General features: G+C 43.5%; 1 protein-coding gene and 1 long non-coding RNA gene across 2 annotated transcripts in view; one reads left to right on the top strand and one right to left on the bottom strand.

Moving 5' to 3' along the window:
* The window catches only part of Srcap (Snf2-related CREBBP activator protein), a 49,237-nt gene extending 40,613 nt beyond the window's left edge, over window positions 1-8,624 (bottom strand). Inside the window, exons 1-4 of the mRNA NM_001304266.1 lie at window positions 8,269-8,624; window positions 6,367-6,442; window positions 4,406-4,665; window positions 775-1,026 (exon numbers count right to left, since the gene is read on the bottom strand). Of these exons, the coding sequence (NP_001291195.1) occupies window positions 775-1,026; window positions 4,406-4,459 (306 nt within the window). The 5' untranslated portion in view covers window positions 4,460-4,665; window positions 6,367-6,442; window positions 8,269-8,624. The remainder of the gene's footprint in view (window positions 1-774; window positions 1,027-4,405; window positions 4,666-6,366; window positions 6,443-8,268) is intronic.
* Window positions 7,738-10,169, top strand: 1700008J07Rik (RIKEN cDNA 1700008J07 gene). The gene has a single exon (NR_024331.1). It is a non-coding gene; the product is annotated as an RIKEN cDNA 1700008J07 gene (long non-coding RNA).
* The last annotated feature ends 15,579 nt before the right edge of the window (window positions 10,170-25,748 follow it).

Raw genomic sequence — 25,748 nt, 5'->3', positions numbered from 1 at the left:
GCTGGTTTGTTTTAATTTTTTGGTTTCTTGCATTTTTTGTTTGTTTGTTTGTTTTGGTTTTGGTTTTTTGAGATAAGGTTTCTCTGTGTAGCCCTGGCTGTCCTGGAACTCACTCTGTAGACCAGGCTGGCCTCGAACTCCGAAATCCACCTGCCTCTGCCTCCCAGGTGCTGAGATTAAAGGCGTGCGCCTAACACCCGGCGCTTACACTTTTTGAGTTAGTGTCTAGTTTACCCTGCAGTCTAGGTTGACTTAAACTCTGTAATCCTGTGTCATCACCTCAGAGTGCTGGAAATACAGGTGTGAGCTACCTCGGTTACCTCCTTTCAAATTTTTATTTATTTTTTCAGTTTTAAAACAGGGTTTGTCTGTGTAGCCCTGGCTGTCCTGGAACTCACTCTGTAGACCAGTGTGGCCTCAAACTCAAGAGATCCACCTGTCTCTTCCTCCCAAGTGCTGGGATTTAAAATGTGCACAATCTTCATCTTCATACATGTAGGCAAGATACTCATATATACCAAAAAAAAAAAAAAAAAAATAACCTTTTAATAAAAGGGGAACACTTGCCTAGGCCTAGCATGTATGAAATCTCATTTTAGGCCGAAGGAAGGTTGGTCATATTCTTTCTTTCGTTTTGTGTATGGGTGTTTTGCCTCCATGTATGTTTGCAAACCACTTGAAAGCCTAATGCCCATAGAGGCTAGCAGAGGGAACTGGATCCCCTGGAACTTAAGTCAACTCCAATGAATCTTCATGGGCCTTCCCAATACATACATGTTTGGCTTGCTCTGCAATTTCTGCATGGCTCTTCTCCCACTTCTGACCCCTGTTGACCAGGTCAGCAGCATGGGATAAGCTGAACCCCTCCAGAGGAACTGTGGTACCATCTTGTGGGCCTGGAGGTCCATCCAGTGAGGAATCTTGAGCTATATGTTGGGGGGAGATGCCTCCTGCCCCACTAGAATCTGGAGAACTAGATGAGGCAGGAGACACAGGATTGCTGCCTGTCATGCCGTCCGACACCATCTAGAAAAAAGGAGAATGAGAAAAAGGATTCTAAGCATTGTGCTAAATGTTTTAAATATTTTAATATTTCATTTTACAACAAAAAATGCAGAATAAGTTATCATATCACTCCCATTTTTATCAACACAAACACTTTGTTGTTGTCTTCTTTTGTCTTTTTGGTGGGTGTCAAAGGGAGGATGCAGTTGAAGATAAGGCCTCACTGCATCTGGCCCGGGACTGATTTTATTTATTTATTGATTGATTTTTTTTTTAAAGATTTATTTATTTATTATATGTAAGTACACTGTAGCTGTCCTCAGACACTCCAGAAGAGGGAATCAGATCTCATTACGGATGGTTGTGAGCCACCATGTGGTTGCTGGGATTTGAACTCCTGACCTTCAGAAGAGCAGTCGGGTGCTCTTACCCACTGAGCCATCTTACCAGCCCCTGATTGATTGATTTTTGAGACAGGGTTTCTCTGTGTAGCCCTGGCTGTCCTGGAACTCACTCTGTAGACCAGGCTGGCCTCGAACTCAGAAATCCACCTGCCTCTGCCTCCCAAGTGCTGGGAGACTAAAGGCGTGTGCTACCACTGCCCGGCTGGCCTGGGATTTATAATCCACCTCCCAAGTGCTGGATTAACAGTCTAGTGCCACCTCATTAGGCTTGGAAAGTTTTTTAACAAATTAAAAATGGTAGTGCCAAATTTCTGGTAGATTTCTGACTTACAAGACTAACATGCTAATACATACGACTACCTAAATTCAAGACTTCTACTCCAGTGTTAGAGGTATAGCTCTAAAAAACAAAAACTTGCTTTTTTTTCAAGCCTACTACAATACACAATTTCTTTTGTTCTTTTTGTCCTTGAGGTAGTCTATGTACTCACAGAGATGTATGTCTCTGCCTCAGAAGTGCTGTGATCAAAAGCATGCTATGATATCAAATTTAATAGTCCTTTTAGAACCTTGATTTTACTCACATAAAGAGGAAGTGCCGCACACAGTGGTGGGGCAAGCCTTTAATCCCAGCACTTGGGAGGCAGAGACAGGTGGATTTCTGATTTCTAGGCCAGCCTGGTCTACAAAGTGAGTTCCAGGACAGCCAAGGCTACACAGAGAAACCCTGTCTCAAAAACAATAACAACAACAAACCCAACCCCCCCCCCAAAAAAAAAAAGAAAAAGAAAAAAAAGAACAAGTGTGGCATATTCATCTAAGCAATTTGAGTTAACATAAAAACCAGGAAAAAAAGCCCAGAGCCCATTAAACTTCTTCACTGGTAATATAGAGAATGGAACAAAACCCTCTTCTCAAATACCCACACATTACTTTACAAAATATCAACTATAAAAGCAGTAACTGGAAAACAGTGTCCCACTGAAATATGACAAATGAGCTCACTCATGAAATCCAGTACAATAATAAAGCCTCAATATGCCTCAAATTCCTACCCCAGCTAAATGACTAAAAACTATGTATCAAAATTTCCAATTAGCTAAGAAAAACTAAGAATCAAATCCATTGGAGCAATGCAGAGTGCTTACTTGCCTGGATCATGCAAAGCCCTGCTCTCAACACCTAGAAACATATTTGAAAGCCCAAAAGGATATGGCTCAGTGTTAAAAGAGTTTGCTTTAGCATGCATGAGGACTTAACTTCAAAGACCAATGAAAAAACTATTAATTGAAAAGCAAATGAAAAGACTACTAATTGAACTAGCTTTCTCGGTGGTACAGGGGTATAATACCAGCACACTCAGGAGGCTAGGATACAAGAAGGAAACTCCCAATTCCCACCTCCATTTTGAAACAGGGTCACATGTTGCTCAGGTGATGCTGGAAATCCTTTATATAGCTGAGAATGGCCTCCAACTTCTTTTGTTGTTGGGTTTTGTTTTGTTTTGTTTTTCTTTTTTCAAGATAAGGTTTCTCTGTGTAGCCCTGGCTATCCTAGAACTTGCTCTGTAGACTAAGGTGACCTCTGCCTCCAAAGTACTGGGATTAAAGGTGTGTTCCACCACCACTCAGCTGACCTCAAAGCTTCCTGCTCCACCATTCAAAGTACTGGGATTTCAGATCTGTGCCACAATATAGTAAATATGCACACAGTACTGGGAATCAACCCAAGGCCCAATCCTGAGCCTTGTGCATAACAAAAATCATACCACCTAAGCTATACCCCAGCCCCACAAGAAGCCATGTCTTATTAAATGCAATATAGATTTAGTTAATTTAAGAGCATGCTATCACCCCTCACATTTCTATGGTATGAGGAAAGAAACAGTACCTCAGTTAGGGCTTATCTTGTTTCAATCCCAAATGAAGTTAAAATACTCTTAAAGCCTGCAGTGTAAGAACCATTTTGCCCAATCTCCATTTACGGCCTAACCTAGACCTCTCTTTCTTTCGTTTTTCATTATTTTACGTCAGGGTGTCTCTGGGTAGCCTTGGCTGTCTAGAACTTGCTCTGTAGTCCAAGCTGGCCTTGAACTGCCTCTGCCTCCTAAATACTGGGATTAAAGGCATGCACCACCACCTTCTGGCTTAGCCTAGACCTCCTTATGGTAAGAAAAACCTGTGTCTTTTTTCTTTTCTTTAATAATTTTTTGAAGATTTTTATGTATGTGAGTACACTGTGCTCTCTTCAGACATATCAGAAGAGGTCACTGAATCCTATTACAGATGGTTGTGAGCCACCATGTGGTTGCTGGGAATTGAACTCTGGAAGAGCCATGAGTGCTCTAAACCACTGAGCCATCTCACCAGTCCATGTGTCTTTTTTTTAAAGATAGGATCTCAGGCTAGGCAGTGTTGGCTCACGCCTTTAATCCCAGCACTTGGGAGGCAGAGGCAGGCGGATTTCTGAGTTCGAGGCCAGCCTAGTCTACAAAGTGAGTTTCAGAACAGCCAGGGCTACACAGAGAAACCCTGTCTCGAAAAACCAAAAAAAAAAAAAAAAAAAAAAAAGACAGGCTCTCACTATATAGTGTTTACTGGCCTTATCTCATAGAGATCTGCCTGCCTCTGCCTGAGTGCTGTGACTAAAGGCACGCTAAAGGCACGCGCCAGCACACCTTTCAAGATATGTACTCTTGGAAATCGGCATTATTATGTTAAGTAGAAGTTAAGTATCTGAAGTCAGAGACAAATGGATCTGAGTTCAAGGCCAGCCTGGTGTACAGAGCAAGTTCCAAGACAGTAGGTGGGGAAACTCTTATCTCAGAAAACCAAATTAAAGAAGAAAAAATTAGGCTTGACATGTTACTCCCCAATCTATCTGAGAACTAAAGAGAGTCTAAACTTAGGTGGGTAAGAAGACCTGCAACATCACTTGTTTCAAAGGCATGAATTAGCTCATAGAAATAATCATAGGAACCTTCCCCACTTTCAAACCTGTGTCTGTAGGATTGGGAGCTGAGGATGAGCAGTGGAGGGGCTGCTCTGCATGGTCCCACTCCCAGGCTCCTTGCTGGATGCCTGAAGAATGACTGGGTTATCACCGTTGCTGCAGGCCGAGTGGCTGGTGTCCGGCTGCAGGGCATGCTGGGAGCTGGCCTCATTCTGGGCCACCAGCCACCGGGACCTGCCTTCCAGGGCCCGGGGCCCACCAGGGCGTCCCAGCCTCCGCTCAGGTTCACCAGCCTCTGGAGTACCTGCAGTTGGATAAAAAGAAAGAAAGAAAGAAAGAAAAAAAGAAAGAAAGAAAGAAAGAAAGAAAGAAGGAAAGAGAGAGAGAGAGAGGAAAAGAAAAGGAGTAGAAATAAAATTAAAGGCTATTAAAATAATTGTTTTTGAGACAATTAGGGTCTTATTCTACCATCCAGACTGGCCTGGAACTTACAATCCTCCTGCCTCAGCTCCCAATGCTGGGGTTAAGAACTATTTTCAGGGATATGGAGGTAGCTCAGCTGGCTCGGCCTAGCACCCAAGAAGGGTTCAATCCTCAACCCTGCATAAAACCAGCAGGGTGGCACACACCTTCAATCCAAAAGCTTGAGAGGTAAAGGAAGATCAGAAGTTCAAGTTCATCTTTGGCTATGCATTGACTCGGAGACCCTTTCTCAACATACTATCTATCCCTATGTCTTAGATACTTACTCTGTATCAAATACCTGTAAGAACTTGCTTAGACAGACATATCTTGATATCTGTATATGCCAATATTCACAGCTATTTGGGACATTGGAGATGATTGTTTTAACATAGGCATTAGAGACCAGCCTCAAACACAAAGTAAGATCTCATTTCAAAAGAATAAATATGCTAAGCATTCATGGTACATGCCTTTAACCTCAGCACTCAGGAGACAGAGGTAAGTGGATCTCTGTTAGTTTGAGGCTAGCCTGGTCTCCAGAAAGAGTTCCAGGACAGCCTGGGCTACAATAGAAGCCCTATCTCAAAAAAAAAAAAAAAAAAGAAATAAAGAAAGAAAGAAAAGAAAAGAAAAGAAAAGAAAAAGAAAAAGAAAAAAAGAAGAAAAAAGAAAAAGAAAGAGAAATGTCAGCTGTGGTGGTTCATACCTATTATCCCAGCACTTAGGGCAAGCCAAGGCAGAATGACTGCTATGAATTCAAAGTTGGCTTGAGCTAGAGACTTAGACCCCCACCCCCTTAAAAAGGAAAAGAGAGAGAAGGGAGAAACACAGAGCTGAAGACAGAGCTGATCTGGTAGGATAGCTGACCAGTACCCTCAGAGTCTGAGACTTCATGCCTGAACCACATAGAATTGAGTGTCACGGTGGTACACTGGAGGCAAGAGGATCACAACTACTTAAGAGTATTCTCAGCTATACAGATTGAGGCCAGTTAAATTATGTGAGATTGTCTTTAAAAAGAAAAGAAAGAAAAGAAGGAAGAAAAGATAATAGTAGGAGAACTTAAATCCACATTGCCATGTTTCAGAACATTGAAGAAGCCAGGATGGTGGTATAGGTCTTTCTTCTTAGCACTGGGAGGCAGAGACAGAAATCTCTGAGTTCAAGGCCAGCCTGATCTACAAGTCAAATTTTAGAACACAAAGGGTTACAAAGAGAAACTCTGTCTCGAGAAAACAATGACAACAACAAAAAAAAAAAAAAAAGAGAGAGAAAAAAATGAAAACAAAACAAATAAGCAAAACCAAACTAAACAACAACAACAAAAAAAAAAAACATAGAAAAACCTAATACTCTTAGTGCTCTCCCTAGTAGTGCCTGGGTAACACCTTCCCTTATTCAGCCTCAGTTTGGTTGTACTATCACCAAACCCTACATAGAAAACACATGCAGTAATCATTCACAACCTATTCTCTCATCATGTCATACAGTTTCTCCCATTAACATCAGCACACAAAATTTTATCTGAAGGTGAGCTCACCTGTGTGAGCAGAGACCACACCCCCTGTGAGAGTCTGCACTTCCACGGTGCCGTGCTGTACTGAAGGAAATCACACCTAAAACAGGAGAAGCAGCAGCAGTGAGGACACGACCCACATGTGTCAATCCATACTCATCTAAGGTTACGTACACCAGCTTTATTGGACTTTAAAATACATCCGAAGTCACTTCACAGAACAGTAACAGGGAAAGCTCATGCTTCAGAAAGTCATACAGTAAACTAGGCAAGGCTGTAGTAAATTGGGCAAGGCTCAGCCTTGGGGGTGGGGGTGGAGAAATGCTTCAGGGATTTAAGAGTATTCATTGCTCCTGCAGAGGTCCTGGGTTTTGTCCCAAGCACCTATATAGCAGCTCACAATAGCTCCAGCTCCAGTGGCCCAGATTATTCTTCTGGCCTGTCTGGACACCAAGCATGGATGTGGTGTATATACATGTTGTGGCAACAAAGCACAAAGTGTTTTGTACGGAGAATCTCACAGGGTTGTACATTCTGGCTGGGTAAGAGCAGAGAAGAAGACAACAAAACGTTTTAAAAGCTAAAAGTACTTAAAGCTCTGACAGACAACTGAAGGACAGAAACTTCTCATCTAGAAGTTAACAACGCCTCCTGGATGCCTGACAGCTTCCTTGTCTTTTCAATGAGGACTTAACAGAAATGAGGGCGGAGTTCCCCAAAACAAAAAGCAAATAGTTATAAAGTAAAGGAGGGCTATTTGAATACAGAAAGAGCGAGGTGGAACGGCCAAAGAACTTTAAAGAAAACGCTTTTCGTTTTTGGAGACAGGGTTTCTCTGTGTAGCCCTGGCTGTCCTGGAACTCACTTTGTAGACCAGGCTGTCCTCAAACTCAGAAATCTGCCTGCCTCTGCCTCCCAAGTGCTGGGACTAAAGGCGTGCGCCACCAACCGCCCGGCAAGAAAGAGCTTTATAAGCAGACTTAAGTGAGGAAGGCGCCAAGGAGCCCTAACAGCCGGAAACAAGCAGGGTTAATAAAGTATTCAAGATCCGGAAGCATTTGCCTAGTTAATTCCTTATCTAGGTGTTGTGCTGCCTTGATTCACCCTTCAGAAATTCCAAGGATTGGAGGTAATCCAAAACCATGAGGCCCCAACTATGGACTCCAGCCTTCTTTATGACCTCCCAATACCCCCCCACCCCCCCCGCAGTGGACTGACCCAGCATGACCCTTGACCTCTGCCAAGTTTTGACTCCTCAGACGGCGGCCCCGCCCCCTCGCGGTCGCCCACCCCACCCAACGTGCTCGACCGGCTGGGGGAGGCGCCGGCGCGTGCGCGGCCCGGAGGCGGGGTGAGCCGGCGGCGCGCACGGCCAGATTGGGGAGGGGAGGAGGGGGGGATTCCCGCCAGAACCCGATCCCATAGACCGGGTCACAGGACTCAGATGTCCGCGTCCGTCGGCGCCCCCACATCCACAGACCGCAAAGAGCTCGGGAAGGAAGGGTTCGTGCGCCAAGTCTCGGGCTCCTAAATGGCTTATGGTGGGCGCGCGCCCGGACTACTCGTCCCGTGCACCCCTTTCCCTCGTCCGCGCCCCCGAGGGGAGGCAGGTTGGTGGGCGGGCAGAAGCGCACCTGGGTCCGTCCTCTCGAGGGCTGCTCGTTCGCGCACGCGTGCGCAGAAGGGCAGGAGGGGGGCGAGGCGCCGCTCTGACACCAGGTGCCGCTCGGCCCGACGCCCTCCCCCCCACCCCCGGCTCCGGGAGCGCGCGCAGGCAACCTCGCTCGCCAGCCCCGGGGCCCCGCCGGGCGGTGCGCGCGCAGCACCCCGGGAAGGTGGGAAGCGGCGCTCGCAGATGCGCGCGCAGGCACCCGTCAGGGGAGGGGAAAGTGTGGGGCCTCCGCCATCTTGTCTCCCTCTCCTTACCTGCGTCCTCGGGGGCGTGCTCACCACCCCCCCTCCCGCCGAGGAGGGGGGAGGGCCCCCTCTTGGTCGCCGCCTTCACCACTTTAAATTCCCCTAAGGGCCGTAACACGAGCCACCCCGATGCTCCCACCGCTTCCAGTCACGCCGCGAAGAGGTGCTTGGTGAGTTGAAGAAAAAGGAGACGCTACTCCCAGCGACCCCGCCGCCGCCTCCGCTGCTCCCGAGGCCTCACCAAAATGGCCGCCGCCGTCTCGGCCGCCACCGCCACTAGCACCACCACTACCACCACCACCAAGGCTCGTTATCGCTACCGCCAGAGCGGCCCGTCTTCTCGCGATACACAGTAACTGGAGGCTGAAGGGGCGGGTAGGCTCGCGTGCTAGCGTAGGACTGTGCGGCGCAAAGCAAGGTGGGAGTTGTAGTTCGCTCCGAGGCTCCATGCTGGCCCAGCACGCTTCAATAGGTCTGAAACTCGTGCTGCATTGCAGCTGCCCACTGGGACCACCCTTTGGATTTCGGAGTTTTTGTTCTTACATATCACCCAGTGAAATGAAACAAATGAGTAGAAGAGCTTAGACCTACTGATTCCTACAGCAGTTACTTTTTGTTTTTGAAAGGTGAGGTCTAACAATGTAGCCTTGGCTGACATGGACTCGCTATGTAGATCAAGCTAACCTTAAACTTACAAAGTTGCTCCTGCGTCTGCCTGGAATGAACGTATGCACCACCACTACCAGCTGCGGTTGACTTTGTAACACCGGTTTTCCCAAGAACTCTCAAATACAAGTACCATAGGTTTGCAGTCTTTTACATTTAAGAACTATTTTGAGAGGTTGAGAACATAGCTCAGTGATTAAGAATATTGGCTGCTTCCACTTTGAGAGGACATTCTATCTCCACACTAAAGAAGCTCCTAACAGTTATTCCAGTTCCAAGGAATCCGACACCCTCTTCTGGCCTCAGAGAGCAATACACAAACACGGTGCACAGACATACACGCAAGTAAAACTCCCATTCAAGTCAAATAAAAATCCTTAAGGAAAAAAAGGCTGGGTGGTGGTGGCTCATGGCTTTTAATCCCAATAGAGGCTGACGAATCTCTGACTTCAGAGCCATCCTGGTCTATGAAGCTAGCTCTAGGACAACCAAAGCTACAGAGAAAAATTCCTGTGTCTAGGGGGGAAAAAATCTCTTAGAGAATCTGATACTCCCTTCCGATTTTAAGGATGCATTTATTATCTACAACGGTTCCAAGGAAGATTTTGAGCCATTGGTTACATAACAAGACCCTGCCCCAAAACATAACTAATAATTAAGAAAACAGGATAAAAATAAATCAGCGATGGACAGAGGAGAAGCTATTGAGGGGAAATGGAAGTTGAATAGAGACTGGAAGAAAGATTCTTTACAGCTAGGTATGGTAGCATAAATGCACAATCCCAATTTACTGGTTGAGGCCAACCTGTGCTGTTGCATAAGTCAATACAAACAACCACACAGAGCACACACACACTAATATTCTAAAGTTCAAGATTATCCTGTCTAAAAAAAAGGATATGCATATAATCTTATAGTAACTATGTGTTGCTTTTTTTCACTTTAGTACTTTAAAGGTGTGTGTGTGTGTTTAAATAATTTACAGAGGCAGAGCTGGAGAGATGTTTTAAGTGGTTAAGAGCACTGGCTGCTCTTCTAGAGAACACAGGGTTTGATTCTCAGCACCCACATGGAAGCTTTTAACAGTTTCTAACTTTAGTCTTAAGGGAATTGAAACCTTCTAATACATAGACATACATTCAGGCAAACACTTATAAAAATAAATTCTAAAATTACAGAGGTAATAAATATTTGCTTTTGTAAAAATAAATGTAGTATGAATTATCAGTAAAAGGATTATCTGCAAAAAAAAAAAAAATTCCTAAATGTTCCCAGTACCCTGCCTAGAGAATTCTACCCAGAAGTAATCAGTGTTGAGTCCCCTATATCTAAATGATACCATAGTATGAATTGTTTCACACTTTTGCTTACACTTTGGCAATTTATAATTGTTTTACATTTTGCCTTTTCAGACTTATAATATCTAGAAAGATTAATAAAGATAGTGATGGGGCCAGATGTGGTGGCACCTCTCATTCCTGCACCCAGCAGGCATTAGCAGGGAAAATCTCTGAATTCAAGTCCAGGCTGGTTTACATAGTGAGACCCTATCTTTTTATGTCCCGTCCCCACCCCTCCACTTGTCCCTGTATGTCCCCTCCTCACCCCACCAAAAGAAAGAAAGAAGGTAGTGGAAGAAAGATGACTCAGCAGTTAAGAGTACTGGCTGAGCCAGGCGTAGTGGTGCACACCTTTAATCCCAGTACTTGGTAGGCAGAGGCAGGTGGATTTCTGAGTTCGAGGCCAGCCTGGTCTACAAAGTGAGTTCCAGGATAGCCAGAGCTATACAGAGAAACCCTGTCTCGGAAAAAAAAAAAAAAAAAAAAAAAAGTACTGGCTGGCTCAGGCTAGAGGACCTGACTTTAGTTTCTGGGACCAACAAGGCAGCTGGCAAACATCTTGCCTCTGCACTGCACACATTGCACAGGCAGAGATTTGCCACTAAGCCTGATGTGAATTTGATGCCTGAAACTCAAAAAGTAGAAGGAGAATAACGGTCTCTATTTCAGTTGGTAGAGTGTTTCCCTAACATTTGTGAAACCTTGGGTTCAATTCTTAGTGTCATTTTAAACAGATGTGCTAGCATAGAGCTATAATGTGGCATACAGCATCATTCTGGAGGAGGTGGCAGGAAGATACTAAGTTCAGGGTTATCTAGTGAGTCTTGAGACCAGCATGGACTATATGAAATTCTGCTAAAAAGAAAAATAACTAGCCCAGTTGGTAGTGTGCTTCTAGTGCATGCACAAAGCCATAGGCTGGCTGTCAGCACTACATAAAACTTGCTTTGGAAATGCATGCCTATAGTCCAGTACTTGAAGACTGAGGCAAGATGATCTCATGAGGCCACTTGGGTCCACATAGTGAATTCCCAGCCAGTCAGGTGTATATGGTGAGACCCTGTCTCAGAAAAACAAAAACGGAGGGGGTTGCATGTAGTTGAGTTGGTAGTGTGTTTGCTTCAACTGGAAATGATAATCCTAGTACCAGGGAAGTGGATACAGGAGAACCAGCAGTTCAGGGCTATTCTTACCCACATTACAAGTTTGAGGACAGCCTAAACTTAAACCCTGAAAGTTGTGATTCTGTATCTGTAATTCTAGTACTTAGAAGTTCAAGACCAGCCTGGGCTATATAGTTTCAGACCAGAGCTGGCTAAGATTACACACCTGTAATCCCAGCAAATGGGAGGTAAAGCTTTGAGGATCAGGAGTTAAGAGTTATCTGAGCAGCCCAGCGAGTTTGAGGCCAACCTGGGTTATAGTCCCACTCAAAACCAACAGCAAAAGATGCCAGGGGTGGTGGCACAGTAGTCCACAAGCCAGCTTTGATAGACTTTTTTTTTTTAAATCTTTATTTTCTTTTTTTTTTTTTTTTTTTTTTTTTTTTTTTTTTAAAGATTTATTTATTTATTATATGTAAGTACGCTGTAGCTGTCTTCAGACACTCCAGAAGAAGGAGTCAGATCTTGTTACGGATGGTTGTGAGCCACCATGTGGTTGCTGGGATTTGAACTCTGGACCTTCGGAAGAGCAGTCGGGTGCTCTAACCCACTGAGCCATCTCACCAGCCCTTGATAGACTTTTGCAAGTAGCACAGCTAATTGACAAAGATGGTGATAGTTTGCCCTAGAGGATAGTCCTGTACAAAGACAACGTATATGGGGCTGGAGAAGGGAGCTTAATGGTTAAGAGAAGCTACTGTCTCTCCAGAGGACCCCAGTTCTGTTGCCAGCACCCACATAACAGTTCACACACCTGCCTATAGCTCCAGTGTCAGAGGATCTGATGCCCTCTTCTGGCCTTCTTTGGGCACAAGGTATTTATGTGGTGCACAAACATATATAGGCAGGCAAAACATACATAAAAGAGAAAAACAGAAAAAACATGAGCATATATCTTTGTCTAAATATATCTGTAATATATCCTCATTATATATGTAATGCCTCTAATGACATTCAGTATTATTGTTTTTGGTTTTTTTTTTCTTTTTTTTTTTTTTTTTTTTCCGAGACAGGGTTTCTCTGTGTAATCCTGGCTGTCCTGGAACTCACTCTGTAGACCAGGCTGGCCTTGAACTCAGAAATCCGCCTGCCTCTGCCGACATTCAGTATTATTAATATAGCTTCATAATTGGTTTTTTTTCAATGTTGGATTTCACCCAGGGCTTATACCAGGTTGGGCCAGTGCTCTGAGTTTTATCCTTAGTTAACTATTTTACATCTAACTATTCATATTGGGAAATTCTTTTCTCAAAAGTAAAAAAGATATTTATCTGCTTCCTTTTAAAATGCTCTGTCTCTCTCTCTGTGTATGTGGGGTGTCTATATGTGTATGTATGTCCATGTTCCTGTGTCGCTGGGTAGACATGTGAGTGCACTTGCACCTGTGTTCACATGCATGCAGAGGACCAAGTCATTACACACTCGGACAGTCTCTCTCCTCTTAACATTCTAAACGTCCTTGGCTGATTACAATAGGCCCAGGTTTGTTTGTTTGGTTGTTGTTGTTGTTAAAGGTATCTACATGTATCTGCATCACTGAAAGCACTCCTGTTCATTCAAAGCCTAGCTCTGAAGTAGGGAAAAGCTTGGTGTGATGGCAGGTGTCTGTAATCCCAGCACTCTAGAGATTGAAGGAGGATGAAAAATTTGAAGCCAACACAATAGAAAAAAGGACAAGCCAGGTGTGTGAGGTAGTGTTGAGGCAAACCTGTAATCTTGCAACACTCCAGTGGGAACTGGAGAATCATCTGCAGAGACCAACCTAGCTAGGACCACATATCAAAACTGTCTCAAAAAAAATCTGGACAAAGAGCCTGAGTGGTACTGATTGTGCACACCTTTAATCTCAGCATTTGGGAAGCAGAGACAGGCAAAGCTCTTGAGTTCAAGGCTAGCCTGGATTACAAAGCAAGTTCCAGGACAGCCAGGGCTACACAGAGAAACCTTGTCTTGGGAGGAAAAAAAAAAAAACAAAAACAACAAAACAAAACAAACAAAAAAAAAACCCCAAAACCTTGGACAAACATACTTGAAAAATAGGGCTAGGGAGAACTATTAGTGGGTATTGTGCTTGCTATGAAAACATAAGGGACCTGAGTTTGAACCCCCAGCATCTGTATAAAAAACCTGATGAAATGATAAATGTCTGTAACCCCATTCATTGCTGGTGTGTGGACACAGGTAGATCCCAGGGACAGGCAAGCCAGCCTCGCACAAAGGGTCAATTCCCAGTTCAGCCAGAGGCCATCTGAAAAAAATAAGGTAGAGAGGCTGGGAATGATTAAAAGCACTGATTGCTCTTCTAGGGGACCCAAGGTTTTGTAACTCTAGTCTTGGGATCTGATTTCCTCTTCTGGCCTCTGTGGGCACCAAGCAGGTATGTGGTATACAATATATATGTTGGCAAAATACGCATACATATAAAAATAACCTTTTAAAAACATGGTGGACAGCAACAGAGGAAGATTGGCCCCTACTTCTCATGCATCTTTGAGGACACTCATGCAAATATCAGGAAGGGGGTGGGAGTGGCAGACATAGCAAGATTGAAAACAAGTGAGATGATGAGATGGGTTAGATCTGGGCACCTAAAAACCTAGTAAGACACTCATATCTAGTTCCATAAAAGGAAGTAGTTGTAGTTGTTCAGCATCAGCCTGGAGTCATACTATTTGGGGCAGTTAACCATGCTCCAAGTGTTGGAAAGCTCCTTGTCTCACGCTGACCAGCAGCAGCTTCTCTTCTCTTCTCTCCTTTTCTACCTCCTCTTCTCTTTTTCCCCTTCCTCTTCTTGTACCCCAGGCTGGTGTCAAACTTGCTTACTTTGAAGCTGAAGACTCCCTTGAGCTTCTGATCCCTGTGTCTCTACCTCCAGATGCAGGGATTACAGGCGTGTGCCACCATGCCAGAGTTTATGTGACTGTTATAACAGAGCTACACCTCCAGCCCCTTACTATGTAGCAGTTTTGGTTGTTTTTTTGGGGGGGGGGTATTTTTGTTTTGTTTTTGTTTTTTTGAGGTAGAGTTTCTCTGTGTAGCTCTGGGTATCTTACAACTTGCTCTGTAAATCAGGCTGGCCTCAAACTTCAAGATCCACCTGCCTCTACATCTCAAGTGCCCGGATTAAAGGTGTGTGCCACCACTGCCCAATTTGTAGCTTTTTTTGGTTTTTTGTTTTATTTTGCTTTTTTGTTTTTTTGTTTTTTCGAGACAGGGTTTCTCTGTGTAGCCCTGGCTGTCCTGGAACTCACTTTGTAGACCAGGCTGGCCTCAAACTCAGAAATTCGCCTGCCTCTGCCTCCCGAGTGTTGGGATTAAAGGCATGCGCCACCATGCCCGGCTAATTTGTAGCATTAAAAAAAAATAAACGTGTGTGTGTGTGTGTGTGTGTGTGTGTGTGTGTTGGTGCTAGGGAAAAAAAATCAAAGGTTGTACTGTACCATTAAGCTATACTGCTATACCCAAAATTAAACATAATATTCTGTACAGCTTTCTTTTTGACATTGACTGTTGCTCTGTAGACTGGGGCTTCTGAGAATTCACCATCCTTACCTTACCTGTGAGTATAGAGATGGGTGTATGGCACCATACCTACTGCCAACCCTAGTCTTTTGAAAAGATTTCTGTAGGGTAGCTAGAATTTTCCTCAAGCTTACAGTAATCCTCCTACTCTTCACTGCAACAACAGTAAATATTGAGGTTACAGGCATGCATCACCATGTTCAACTCCATATAGATTTTTTCCCCTAAGATTTGAGTGTGTGCTCATAGTTGTGTGTGTACTTGCATGTGATTGTCAGATCCCTTGGAACTGGAGTTATAAGTTGTCAGTCACCATATATGACACTTGCTGGGAACTGAACTCTGATCCTCTGTAAGAGCAAGTACTCTGGTTTTTTTTTGGGGGGTGGGGTGGGGGGAGTGAGTACCTGGCAGAATTTCTGCCTTGAAACTCATTCTGTAGACCAGGCTAGCCTCAAACGCAGAGATCTGCCTCTACTTCCCAAATGCTGAGATTAATGGTGTGTGCTACCACTGCCAGGCAGCCCCTCTCTATTTTTAAATAATGTAAAAAAAAAAATCAGTATTAGAGACAGATTAATAGTATTAAGAATTCTCTCTCACACACACACCCCAAAAAGAATTCTTTCCCTTTATGGATCAATAACTCTTATAACTCCAGTAAGATAGGTTTTTTGGTTTGGTTTGGTTTGGTTTTTGGTTTTTTGAGACAAGATTTCTCTGTGTAGCCCTGGCTCTCCTGAAACTCACTCTGTAGACCAGGCCTGCCTCTGCCTCCCAAGTGCTGGGGAGATAGGTCTTACAGAGGGAACAGGTACTGTTTTCAGAGATGTAAAGTTACTTATTTAGCCAATCAGTCCAGAGCTCATCAACTTCCAATAATTTGAAGGATCCTGAATAAAGTGAATGGGCAGAGGCAAGAAGACTCAAGAGGAAGGCCAGAGCTCTGCTGACTCTGAGAGCAGTGTGAACTGATGAAGGCATTTGTCAACCCTACTTAACACTGCCCAATATACTGGGGTTAATGACTGCTAGACTTGCAGAAAATGGTCAGTGTATGCCATCCTGGCCAGTGATGACTCATCAGCATCAACCATGGTAGCCTCCTAGGGGAGTCAGCAAGCTCAGGCAGCCCACTGTTACCATGGAACCCTTTGGGAAGTACACATTCTGTCCCCCAAAATCTTTTTTTTTTTTTTTGGGTTTTCAAGACAGGGTTTCTCTGTATAGCCCTGGCTGTCCTGGAACTCACTTTGTAGACCAGGCTGGCCTCGAACTCAGAAATCTGCCTGCCTCTGCCTCCCGAGTGCTGGGATTAAAGGCATGTGCCACCACACCCGGCTACGTCCCCTAAATTCTTATTTCTGAGCATTTGGGGAGGAGGAAATAATTAAGGTTACTAGTGGGGAAAGGGCTTTAGCTCAGTTGGTATAGTGCACATCCATAAAGCCTGATGTTTGCTCCTCAATACTGCATAAATTAGGTGGTGTGGTCCACACCTGTAATCCTCAGTTATGTAGTAAAAATTATACTAGCCTGTAAGAATTAAACCCCATCTCAAAAATTTTATTATGCCAAGTATAGTGTTACACACCTTTAATCCCAGCATTCAGGAGGGAGGGAGACCCTTGTGAATTCAGAGCCATCCTGATCTAAATATGAGCCTGTCTCAAGAAAACAAATGTCAATATTTAACATTTTTACATGTATTTCCTTTTTATTACCATTATGTTTTGAAGCAGGGTTTCACTATGTAGACCAGGCTGACTTTGAACTCATAGATACCTACCTGCCTCTGCCTCCTGAGTGTTGAGATTAAAGTTGTGTGGCACCATGCTTAGATTTTTAAAAAATTAAATTATATCTAAATATGTGTGTGTCTGCCTGTGAGTATGTGGATGTAACTGCAGGTACCTACAGAGTCCAGAGGCATCAGGTTTTCCAGGAACTTGAGGTAACCGTTGTGAGCTGCCTGATGCAGGTACTCGGAACCAATTTCAGGTCCTCTTGAAGGGCAGAAACTTTTAATCACTCAGCCATCTCTCCCAACTCCTATTTTTCTTTTTTCAATTTACTTTTAAATTTTATTTGATGTGGAAATGTTTTACCTGTATTTATGTATGTGCACTACCTATGTGCAGTGCTCTCAGAGACCAGAGGAGGGTGTCAGATTCTCTGGGACTAGAGTCGCACATGGTTGTGAGCTGCTATATGGGTGGTGGGAACTGAACTCAGGCCCTCTAAAAGAGCAGCCAGCACTCTATTTTTTTTTTCTAGAAGTAGACTAGGGGCTAGTGAGATGGCTCAGCAAGTAAACACACTTGCTCCCAAGCCTAATGATCTAGGTTTGATATCTGGGCTCATATTGTGGAAGAGGAAGACAAGAATAGACAACTCCTCTAAGTTGTTCTCTGATGTCCCAAAAAAATGTAGAAAAATTTTAAGTGGATTGGGACTTGATAGTTTAATTAATAAGATGCTTTCCTTGAAACACAAGGACATGAATTCAATCCCAGAACTCACATAAAATATCTGGGCATAGGGCCAGCAAGATAGCTCAGTGGGTAAAAGGTGTTTGCCATCAAACCCATAAATTCTCCTCTGACCTCCACTTGGGTACTGTGGCACACCTGAGCCTCTACAAAATAAAATAAATGTGATTAAAAAGAAGAAAAAAATTAAAAAAAAAAAAAGCTGGGGCCAGGTATACTGGTGCACACCTTTGATCCTGGCTCTAGGGAAGGGAAGCAGAGGCAAGCAAATCTCTGTGAGACTGTCTCAGGCAAGATGCCTGACATTAACCTCTGCCCTCTATATTCATGCACACATATGAGAGCTCTTTGCTGTAACTGGGATCCTGGAACAAGGGACTCCATGTGAAATCTAAGGAAGTCTGATTAAACTTTAGTTCATAACAGCACTGTTTTGAAGAGTCAGTTCTATCATGCTAATATAAAATTTTCATAGTAGATGAAGCTGAGTATGCTTAGTTTCAGAACCTTGCCACACTCTCTATGCAATTGTTCTATAAACCTAAAAGTACTGTAAAATGAGAAGTTGGAAGCTAGAGAGATGGCTGTGATTAAGAAGTCCCAGGGTCATTTCCCAGCACCCAGATGGAAGCTCGTAACTATCTGTAACTACAGTACTAGAGGATATGAAGCCCCCTTCTGGTGTCTAGGTACCAGGCACTATTGTGGTCAATAGACATAAATGCAGACAAAAGACTCATAAGATACAAGTTTAAAATACAAAACATTGTTGTGTAGTGGAACGCACCTTTAATCCCAGCACTTGGAAGTCACAGGCAAGTGGATCTCTTGTGAGTCTGATGAGTTCTAGGTTAGCCAGGACTACAAAGTTAGACACTGTCTTAAAAAAAGAAACAAGCCAGGCAGTGGTGGCGCATGCCATTAATTCTAGCACTCAGGAAGCAGAGGCAGGTGGATCTCTTGAGATTGAGGCCAGCCTGGTCTACAGAGGGAGTTCCAAGACAGCCAGGGCTACATAGAGAAACCCTGTCTCAAAAAAAACAAAACAAAAACAAACAAAAAAGATTAAAAAGATTCTTAGGACATTTAAAACATTTATTTACTATTATGTATTGTGTGTGCATGGATTCAATGGTGTCCATTCAGAGATCAAAAAACACATTATCAGAATTGGTTCTATTCTTCTACCATGTAGGACCTGAGGAATAAAGGCTTACTGCCAAGCCCCTTTACTCACTGAGCCATCTCACCAAGCCTGTGGGGTGTGTTTGTTTTGTTTTTTGACAGTTGCTAGAGATCAAACCTTGCTAGACATAAATGCAGCTTAATTGTTAATTTGCTAAGACCTTGGCTATTTTCCTTTGTGTGTGCAGTATAAGGATAGAACTGAATAAGGGGTTGACACACTAGGCCAGCACTAACTGCACTCTTAGTTTAGAAAACCTAGAAAATCCCTTTCCCAAAGGCATCCTTTTTCCCTGGTTTCCATTAGCCATATACAGTGTCTGAACCTCAACTTGCCCATCTTTCTTTTTCATATTTGTAGTAGTGAGACTTGAACACAGAGCTTAATGAATGCTCTATCACTACATCTATAATTTACCCATTCTGAAGTAGTAAAATGACTGCTTGAGAGTTGGCTCAGTGGTTAAGCACATGTACTCTTGCAAATACCCTGATTCGATTCCCAGTACCCACGTGGAGGCTTACCTTATCCTTGGGAAGACATGCATGTGGTGCACAGACATAGGTGCAAGTAATAAAATACTCACAAATGCCAGGAGTGGTGGAGCACGCCTTTAATCCTAGCACTGGGGTGGGCAGAGACAGGCGGATTTCTGAGTTTGAGGCCAGCCTGGTCTACAGAGTGAGTTCCAGGACAGCCAGGGCTACACAGAGAAACCCAGTCTCGAAAAACCAAATAAATAAATAAATAAATAAATAAATAATTTAATTAAAAAAACACTCATAAATAATATACTAAATAAAGTAAAAAAAAAATGAGTGAAATTATTCTTCTTAGGGGTCATGAGGAACCCTAAGAGGTAAGTGCTCTAATGAGCTACATCATTGCTCTCTTTCTGACCTATTTTTGTTTTGAGACAAAATCCCAGGTTGGCCTTCAGGTCAGCTATCTGACCAAGGCTGACCTGGAACTTCTTCTTTTGTATGTGAACCAGGGTCTCACTATTTAGACCTGACTGGCCCATACCCTGCTGTGTAGACCAGACTGGCCTCAAACTCAGAGATCTACTCACCTGTCTCCCAAGGGCTAGGATTAGAGGCTTCACTACTACACCAGGCAGGACCTTGAGTCTCTTTTTACTCTCTTACCTCTATTGCCCAATACTGGGATTACCAAGGTATAATATCATGCCAGATATAGAGTTTCCTACATGCTACACAAGTATTCTACCCACTTAGTTACATCCCTAGTGCTGCCTCATTTCTAATCTTTTGAACTACAGCCAGTTTAATTTTGCTGTATACTAAGTTCTGTGCTAGGCAACCTTTTTTTTTTTTAAGATTTATTTATGTATCTGAGTACCCTGTAGCTCTCTTCAGACACACCAGAAGAGGGCATCAGATCCCATTACAGATGGTTGGTTGTGAGCTACCATGTGGTTGCTGGGAATTGAACTCAGGATCTCTGGAAGAGCAGTCGGTGTTTTTAATTGCTGAGCCATCTCTCCAGCCCTAAGCCTTTATTTACATGAATTATCCCATGTGTCTAGGGTCCTCATTTCCCTTGTTATCCCACCAGCAACAGATTATATCTAAACCATAGGATTCTGGAGCAGAGGAGGACTCTGGTGCCAAACTTTAAGCCCATGTTCTTCATTGATTCAGACGCCCCCTTCTTTCTGCAACCTGAGATAGACTCTGCCCACCTCAGAGCCAATTTTGAAAGATATGCTTCTTCCCACACAAACTGCATGTAGGTTAGCATTCTCGTTCATCACAGCTCTCAAAGACTACTTCTGGAGTTTCTAAACAAAAAGGCATCTCCAGGAAAGATAGCAAACATTTAAAAACTACATTATATTTATGTGTGGGCAGGCATGCGTGCCATAGGATATGGAGGCCAGAGGACAGCTTTTGGGAATTGATTCTCCGCCCACTATATGGGTCACTGTACTGAATTTAAGCCTCTGTGGCAAAAGCTTTTATCCATGGAGCCCTCTCATTCGCCTTTCCTTTTCTGAGACAGGGTTTCATGTGTAGCTCTGGATGTCCTAGAACTCACTCTGTAGACCAGTTTAGCCTCGAACTCACAGAGATCCAGCTGCCTCTGCTCCCTAGTTTTAGAATGAAAGATGTGCACCACCATGCCTGGCTGTGGGATCCATTTCCCCCCCGCACTCAGGAGGCACACAGAGCTCTGTGAGTTTGAGGCCAGCTGCTCTACGTAGAGTTCTACAATAGTCACAACTATATAGTGAGACCTGTCACACACACACACAAAAAAAAAACCAGCAAGAAGCTAGATGAAATTATTAAAACTACACATCTTGGTGGTGCTAGAGAGATGGCTCAGCCAGTGGTTAAGAGGACTCAAGCATACCACCTGTATTCACAGAGTACCTCACAACCCTCTACATAACTCTAGCCACAAGGGATACAACACCCTCTTCTGGACTCTGCAGTAGCAGGCACACATACAGTATGCAGACATATATGCAGGCAAAACACCCAATCACATAAAATAAGTGAAAAAATTTTATGTTAAAAAAATCCAACAAAAAGCCAGGTGTGATGGCACACACCTTTAATCCCAGCACTCGGGAAGCAGAGGCAGGCGGATTTCTGAGTTCGAGGCCAGCCTGGTCTACAAAGTGAGTTCCAGCACAGCCAGGGCTACACAGAGAAACCCTGTCTCGAAAAACCAAAAGAAAAAAGAAAAAAAAAATCCAACAAAACCTCCATCTCAGTCAAAGCACAAGTAGCTCATGTCTGTAATTACACCACATGGGAAGCAGATGACATGAGGAGCTCAAAGCCAGACCCAACGGTTACAATTAAGACAATTAACAGGTGGGTGTGGTGGTTATCCCAGAAGTCAAGAGGCAGAAGTAGGAGGGCTAGGAATTCAAGATCATACTTGACTACACAGCAAATTCAAGGCTAGTCTGGGCTACATGAGACTCTGTTTCAAAAAAAAGGGTGACACTGGGTAGGTGTGTCAGTGAGTAGAGTACCTGCTGCACAAACATTAAGACCTGAATTTGGATTCCTACCACACATAGCTGCATCCCAGCACTGTGCTGGCCGGCCAGCCACCTGAAGTGCAAATTCCCTCTCTTAAAAAAATAAAGCAGATCCCAGCACTTGGGAGGCAGAGGCAGGCGGATTTCTGAGTTCAAGGCCAGCCTGGTCTACAAAGTGAGTTCCAGGACAGCCAGGGCTACACAGACAAACCCTGTCTCGAAAAAACATCATCATCATCATCATCATCATCATCATAATAATAAAACAGAAAAGGGCTGGAGAGATGGCTCAGCGGTTAGCACTAACTGCTCTTCAGAGGTCCCTGAGTTCAATTCCCAGCAACCACTAGGTGGCTCACAACCATCTGTAATGGGACCCAATACTGCCTTCTGGCATGTCTAAAGAGAGCAAAAGTGTACTCATATAGATAAAATAGATCTTTTGTTTTTCTTTTAAGTAGAAGCCAGGCAGTGATAGTATGATGTGCATGAGTCTTGATAACATAATACTAAGTGAATGAAGCCAGTTATAAGATTAGGTGCGTTATGTACGAATTGTCTCTGAAGTTGTCATTTGATTTTTAAACTAAAAGTTATTTGGAGACTGGTTTCACTATGTAGTCCTGGCTAGCCTGCAACTTGCTATGTTGACCAGGATGGCCTTACAGATGATTATGAATTGCCATGTATGTGAGGGCTGGGAAGCGAACCTGTGTCCTTTGCAAAAGCAACAAATGCTCTTAACTGTAGAACCATCTCTTCAGCCCCTTAGTCATCCCCTCTCCTACAAGGTCTCATATATCCTTTGCTGGCTTGGAACTCCGTATGTATGTAGCTCAGGAAGACCTTCAACTTCTGACCCCTCTTAGTGCTAGAGTTAGAAGCAGTCACTGTCACATATCTTCTCAATGTAAAATTTAGAGAAAATAACCTGTGTATTTATTTGCCTGCATGCATATGTGTGCATCATGTGCATGCCTGGTGCCAGAAGAGAGGACATCAGATTCCCTGGAACTAGTATAAAGACTGTTGTGAGCCTCCATGTGGGTGCTGGGAGCACAATCTGGGTCCTCTGCAATAGTGTTAAGTACTCTTAACCACTAAGACAGTCCAGCCATTAAAACATTATTTTGTGTATGTGCACAAAGTTCAGATATGGAGACATTACCTCTCCAGGAGCTGGAGATCCAGGTGGTTGTGAATTCTTTGACATGAGGGTTAGGAGCCAAACCAAATGGTCCTCCTGTAACTGCAGTATGTGCCCTTAACTTCTGAGCTATCTCCATTCTTATATATTTACTTTTATGTAGTGCTGGGGAGGGAACTCAACTTGACCCATGGAGTCAAACACTGCGCTGACTGAGCTTGCTCTAGTTGTCTATCATTGTGATACTCTGAACCAGGACTGTACCAACACACCTGGTGGGGGGCACACAGTTGCACTTTTAGTTACAAGCAAGAGTCCAAACAATCTGTATTTGTGCCGAGGTTCAGGTCATTCACTTAGACCCCACCCACAGTTTTACTGTCTGGGTTGGAAGTAACCTCATTCCTTTTTTTTTTTTTTTTTTTTTTTTTTGGCTTTTTCGAGACAGGGTTTCTCTGTATAGCCCTGGCTGTCCTGGAACTCACTCTGTAGACCAGGCTGGCCTCGAACTCAGTGCTGGGACTAAAGGCGTGCGCCACCACTGCCCGGCTTGGGTTTTTTTTTTTTTTTTTTTTTTTAATACTTGAACTAGGTACAGTGGCAGATGTTTATAATCCCGGATTAGAGGGGTGAGGCAGGAGAGTCTGGAATTTAATAATATCTCATGGGCTATATATAGCATCTAAAAGCAAGGAAGGAATGTATCTAGCTCAGTTGGGTGAGTACCTTTCTATAGAGTACAAATCCCTAGTATATACCATAGCCCTGTAAAACAAGGCATGGTAGTGCTACAGATTCAATGCCAACCTGGCCTACATGGCCAGTTCCAGGCCAGCTAGAGCTACATAGTGGGAGGGCCTATTATACAGGAAATTAAAAAAAAAAAAAAAAAGCTGTTCAAGGCCATCCTTGGCTATATATTGAGTTCAAGGCCATCTAGACCTATATGTAATTCTGTCTTAAAAACAAACAAAACTATTTTTTACAAATAAGAACATAGCACAGGTATAGTACAATGCTCGGGGGTTAGAGGGATGATGGCTCAATGGTTAAGAGCACTGGCTGATCTTCCAGAGGACACAGATTCCTAACACCCACATGACAGTTCAAAAACATCTGTAATTGCAGTCTAATGGGATCTGATGCCCTCTCTTGTAGTCTCCAAGAGCACTGCATGCACATGGTGCACAAATATACATGCAGAGAAAACACCATACAAATAAAATAAAAATATTAACAAGTAGTACATTGCTCTGGATTCAAGATTACAGACAAGGCATGATAGTGCATGCTTTTAATCCAGCAATGGGGAGGCAGAAACAGTGGATCTCTGTAAGATTGAGAACATCCTGGTCTATATAGAATATGTCATAAACTATAGTATATACTATAGTATATAAATATATAAATTTTATATATCTATATACTATATAAATACTATACTATATTTATAAAGTATATTATATAGTATAATGTATATAGTGAGATCCTGTCTTAAAAACACCACCCCAGGGCTGGAGAGATGGCCCAGATACTACCTGTTCTTCCAGAGGTCCTGAGTTCAATTCCCAGCAACCACATGGTGGCTCACAACAATCTATGTTGCAGGATTTTTGATCACACTATGAACCTAGAGATTGTGTTATTTTCTGTTTTTAGTTATGGTGTGGCTCAGCCTTAGCACATACTTTTTTTAATTCAAGAGCTTTCTACTTGAATATTTAAACAGGATTAAATAAAGTCAACCACAGGTCAGAAGTTGGAGCAAGCAACCAGTTGACAGGAAAGTGAACACAGGATTATTAAGGAAAAACCACAGAGTTGGAGTCGGGAGGACGGATAGAGACACACAGGAGTAGAAGGGAGGGGACTGAGTTTGAAGAAGGTTGTTTGAGATGGCATGACAGAGGGGCATTCCTGTTGGGATGTAGGCTGAAGAGGAAGGTCAGCTGGGTGCTTTTTCTGCTTCTGAGCTAGCAGGCTTTCACCCTAGCATGTAGCTCCTGAGTCTTCATTGGTAAAACTGAACAATTGAGATTTTGTTTAAAAACAACACACCTATAATGAGATCAGATAGCCTCTTCTGTACATCATGCAGGCATACAAGCAAAGAGAGCATTCATATACATAAATGAATCTAAAAAAAACCAATCCAAACCAAAAAACCCACCACCCCAAAGAATGAAGATTTTATAGCTATCAGCTGAACATGGTGATACTTGGGAACTTAAGGCAAGAGGATTGCAACTTTGAAATCAGCTTGGGCTATGACGAGATTGTCTCAAAAGAAATAAAATTTGTAGCTGGACATGGTGGCACACACCTTTAATCCCAGCACCTGGGAGGCAGAGGCAGGTGAATTTCTGAGTTCGAGGCTAGCCTGGTCTACAGAGTGAGTTCCAGGACAGCCAGGGCTGCACAGAGAAACCCTGTCTCGGAGAAACCAAAAAAATTAGTTTAAAAATTAAAAAAAAAAAAACATACAAATTTTCTGTTTTTTTTGTTTTTTGTTTTTTTTCTGAGACAGGGTTTCTGTGTGCACATGCCTCTGCCTCCCAAATGCTGGGATTAAAGGCGTGTACCACCACGCCCAGCTATATAAGGTTTTACTAGGTAGCCTTGGTTGGCCTGGCATTCGCTATGTAAATCAGGTGGCCTTGAATTCACAAAGACCCCCTGCCTCTGACTCCTAAGTGCTCAGATTAAAGGTATAGGCCATCAAATTTGGCCAAAGATTACCTATGCCACCTGATGTGGGTACTGGGTATGAAACTCTGGAAGAGTAGCAAGTATCAACTGCTATCTCTTTATCCCCATTACACACACTCTCTGTCACACACACACACACACACACACACACACACACACACACACACCTCATGTAGTTTTGGCTGGTTTCCAACTTGAGATCTATGTGCTTCTGCCTCCCAAGATTAAAGGCAGTGTGTCAC

Source organism: Mus musculus, chromosome 7, assembly GCF_000001635.26.
Source record: "Mus musculus strain C57BL/6J chromosome 7, GRCm38.p6 C57BL/6J".
NCBI classification, from domain to species: domain Eukaryota; kingdom Metazoa; phylum Chordata; class Mammalia; order Rodentia; family Muridae; genus Mus; species Mus musculus.
Note: the sequence above shows the minus strand (reverse complement) of the source record. Positions and strands in the feature narration are given on the sequence as shown.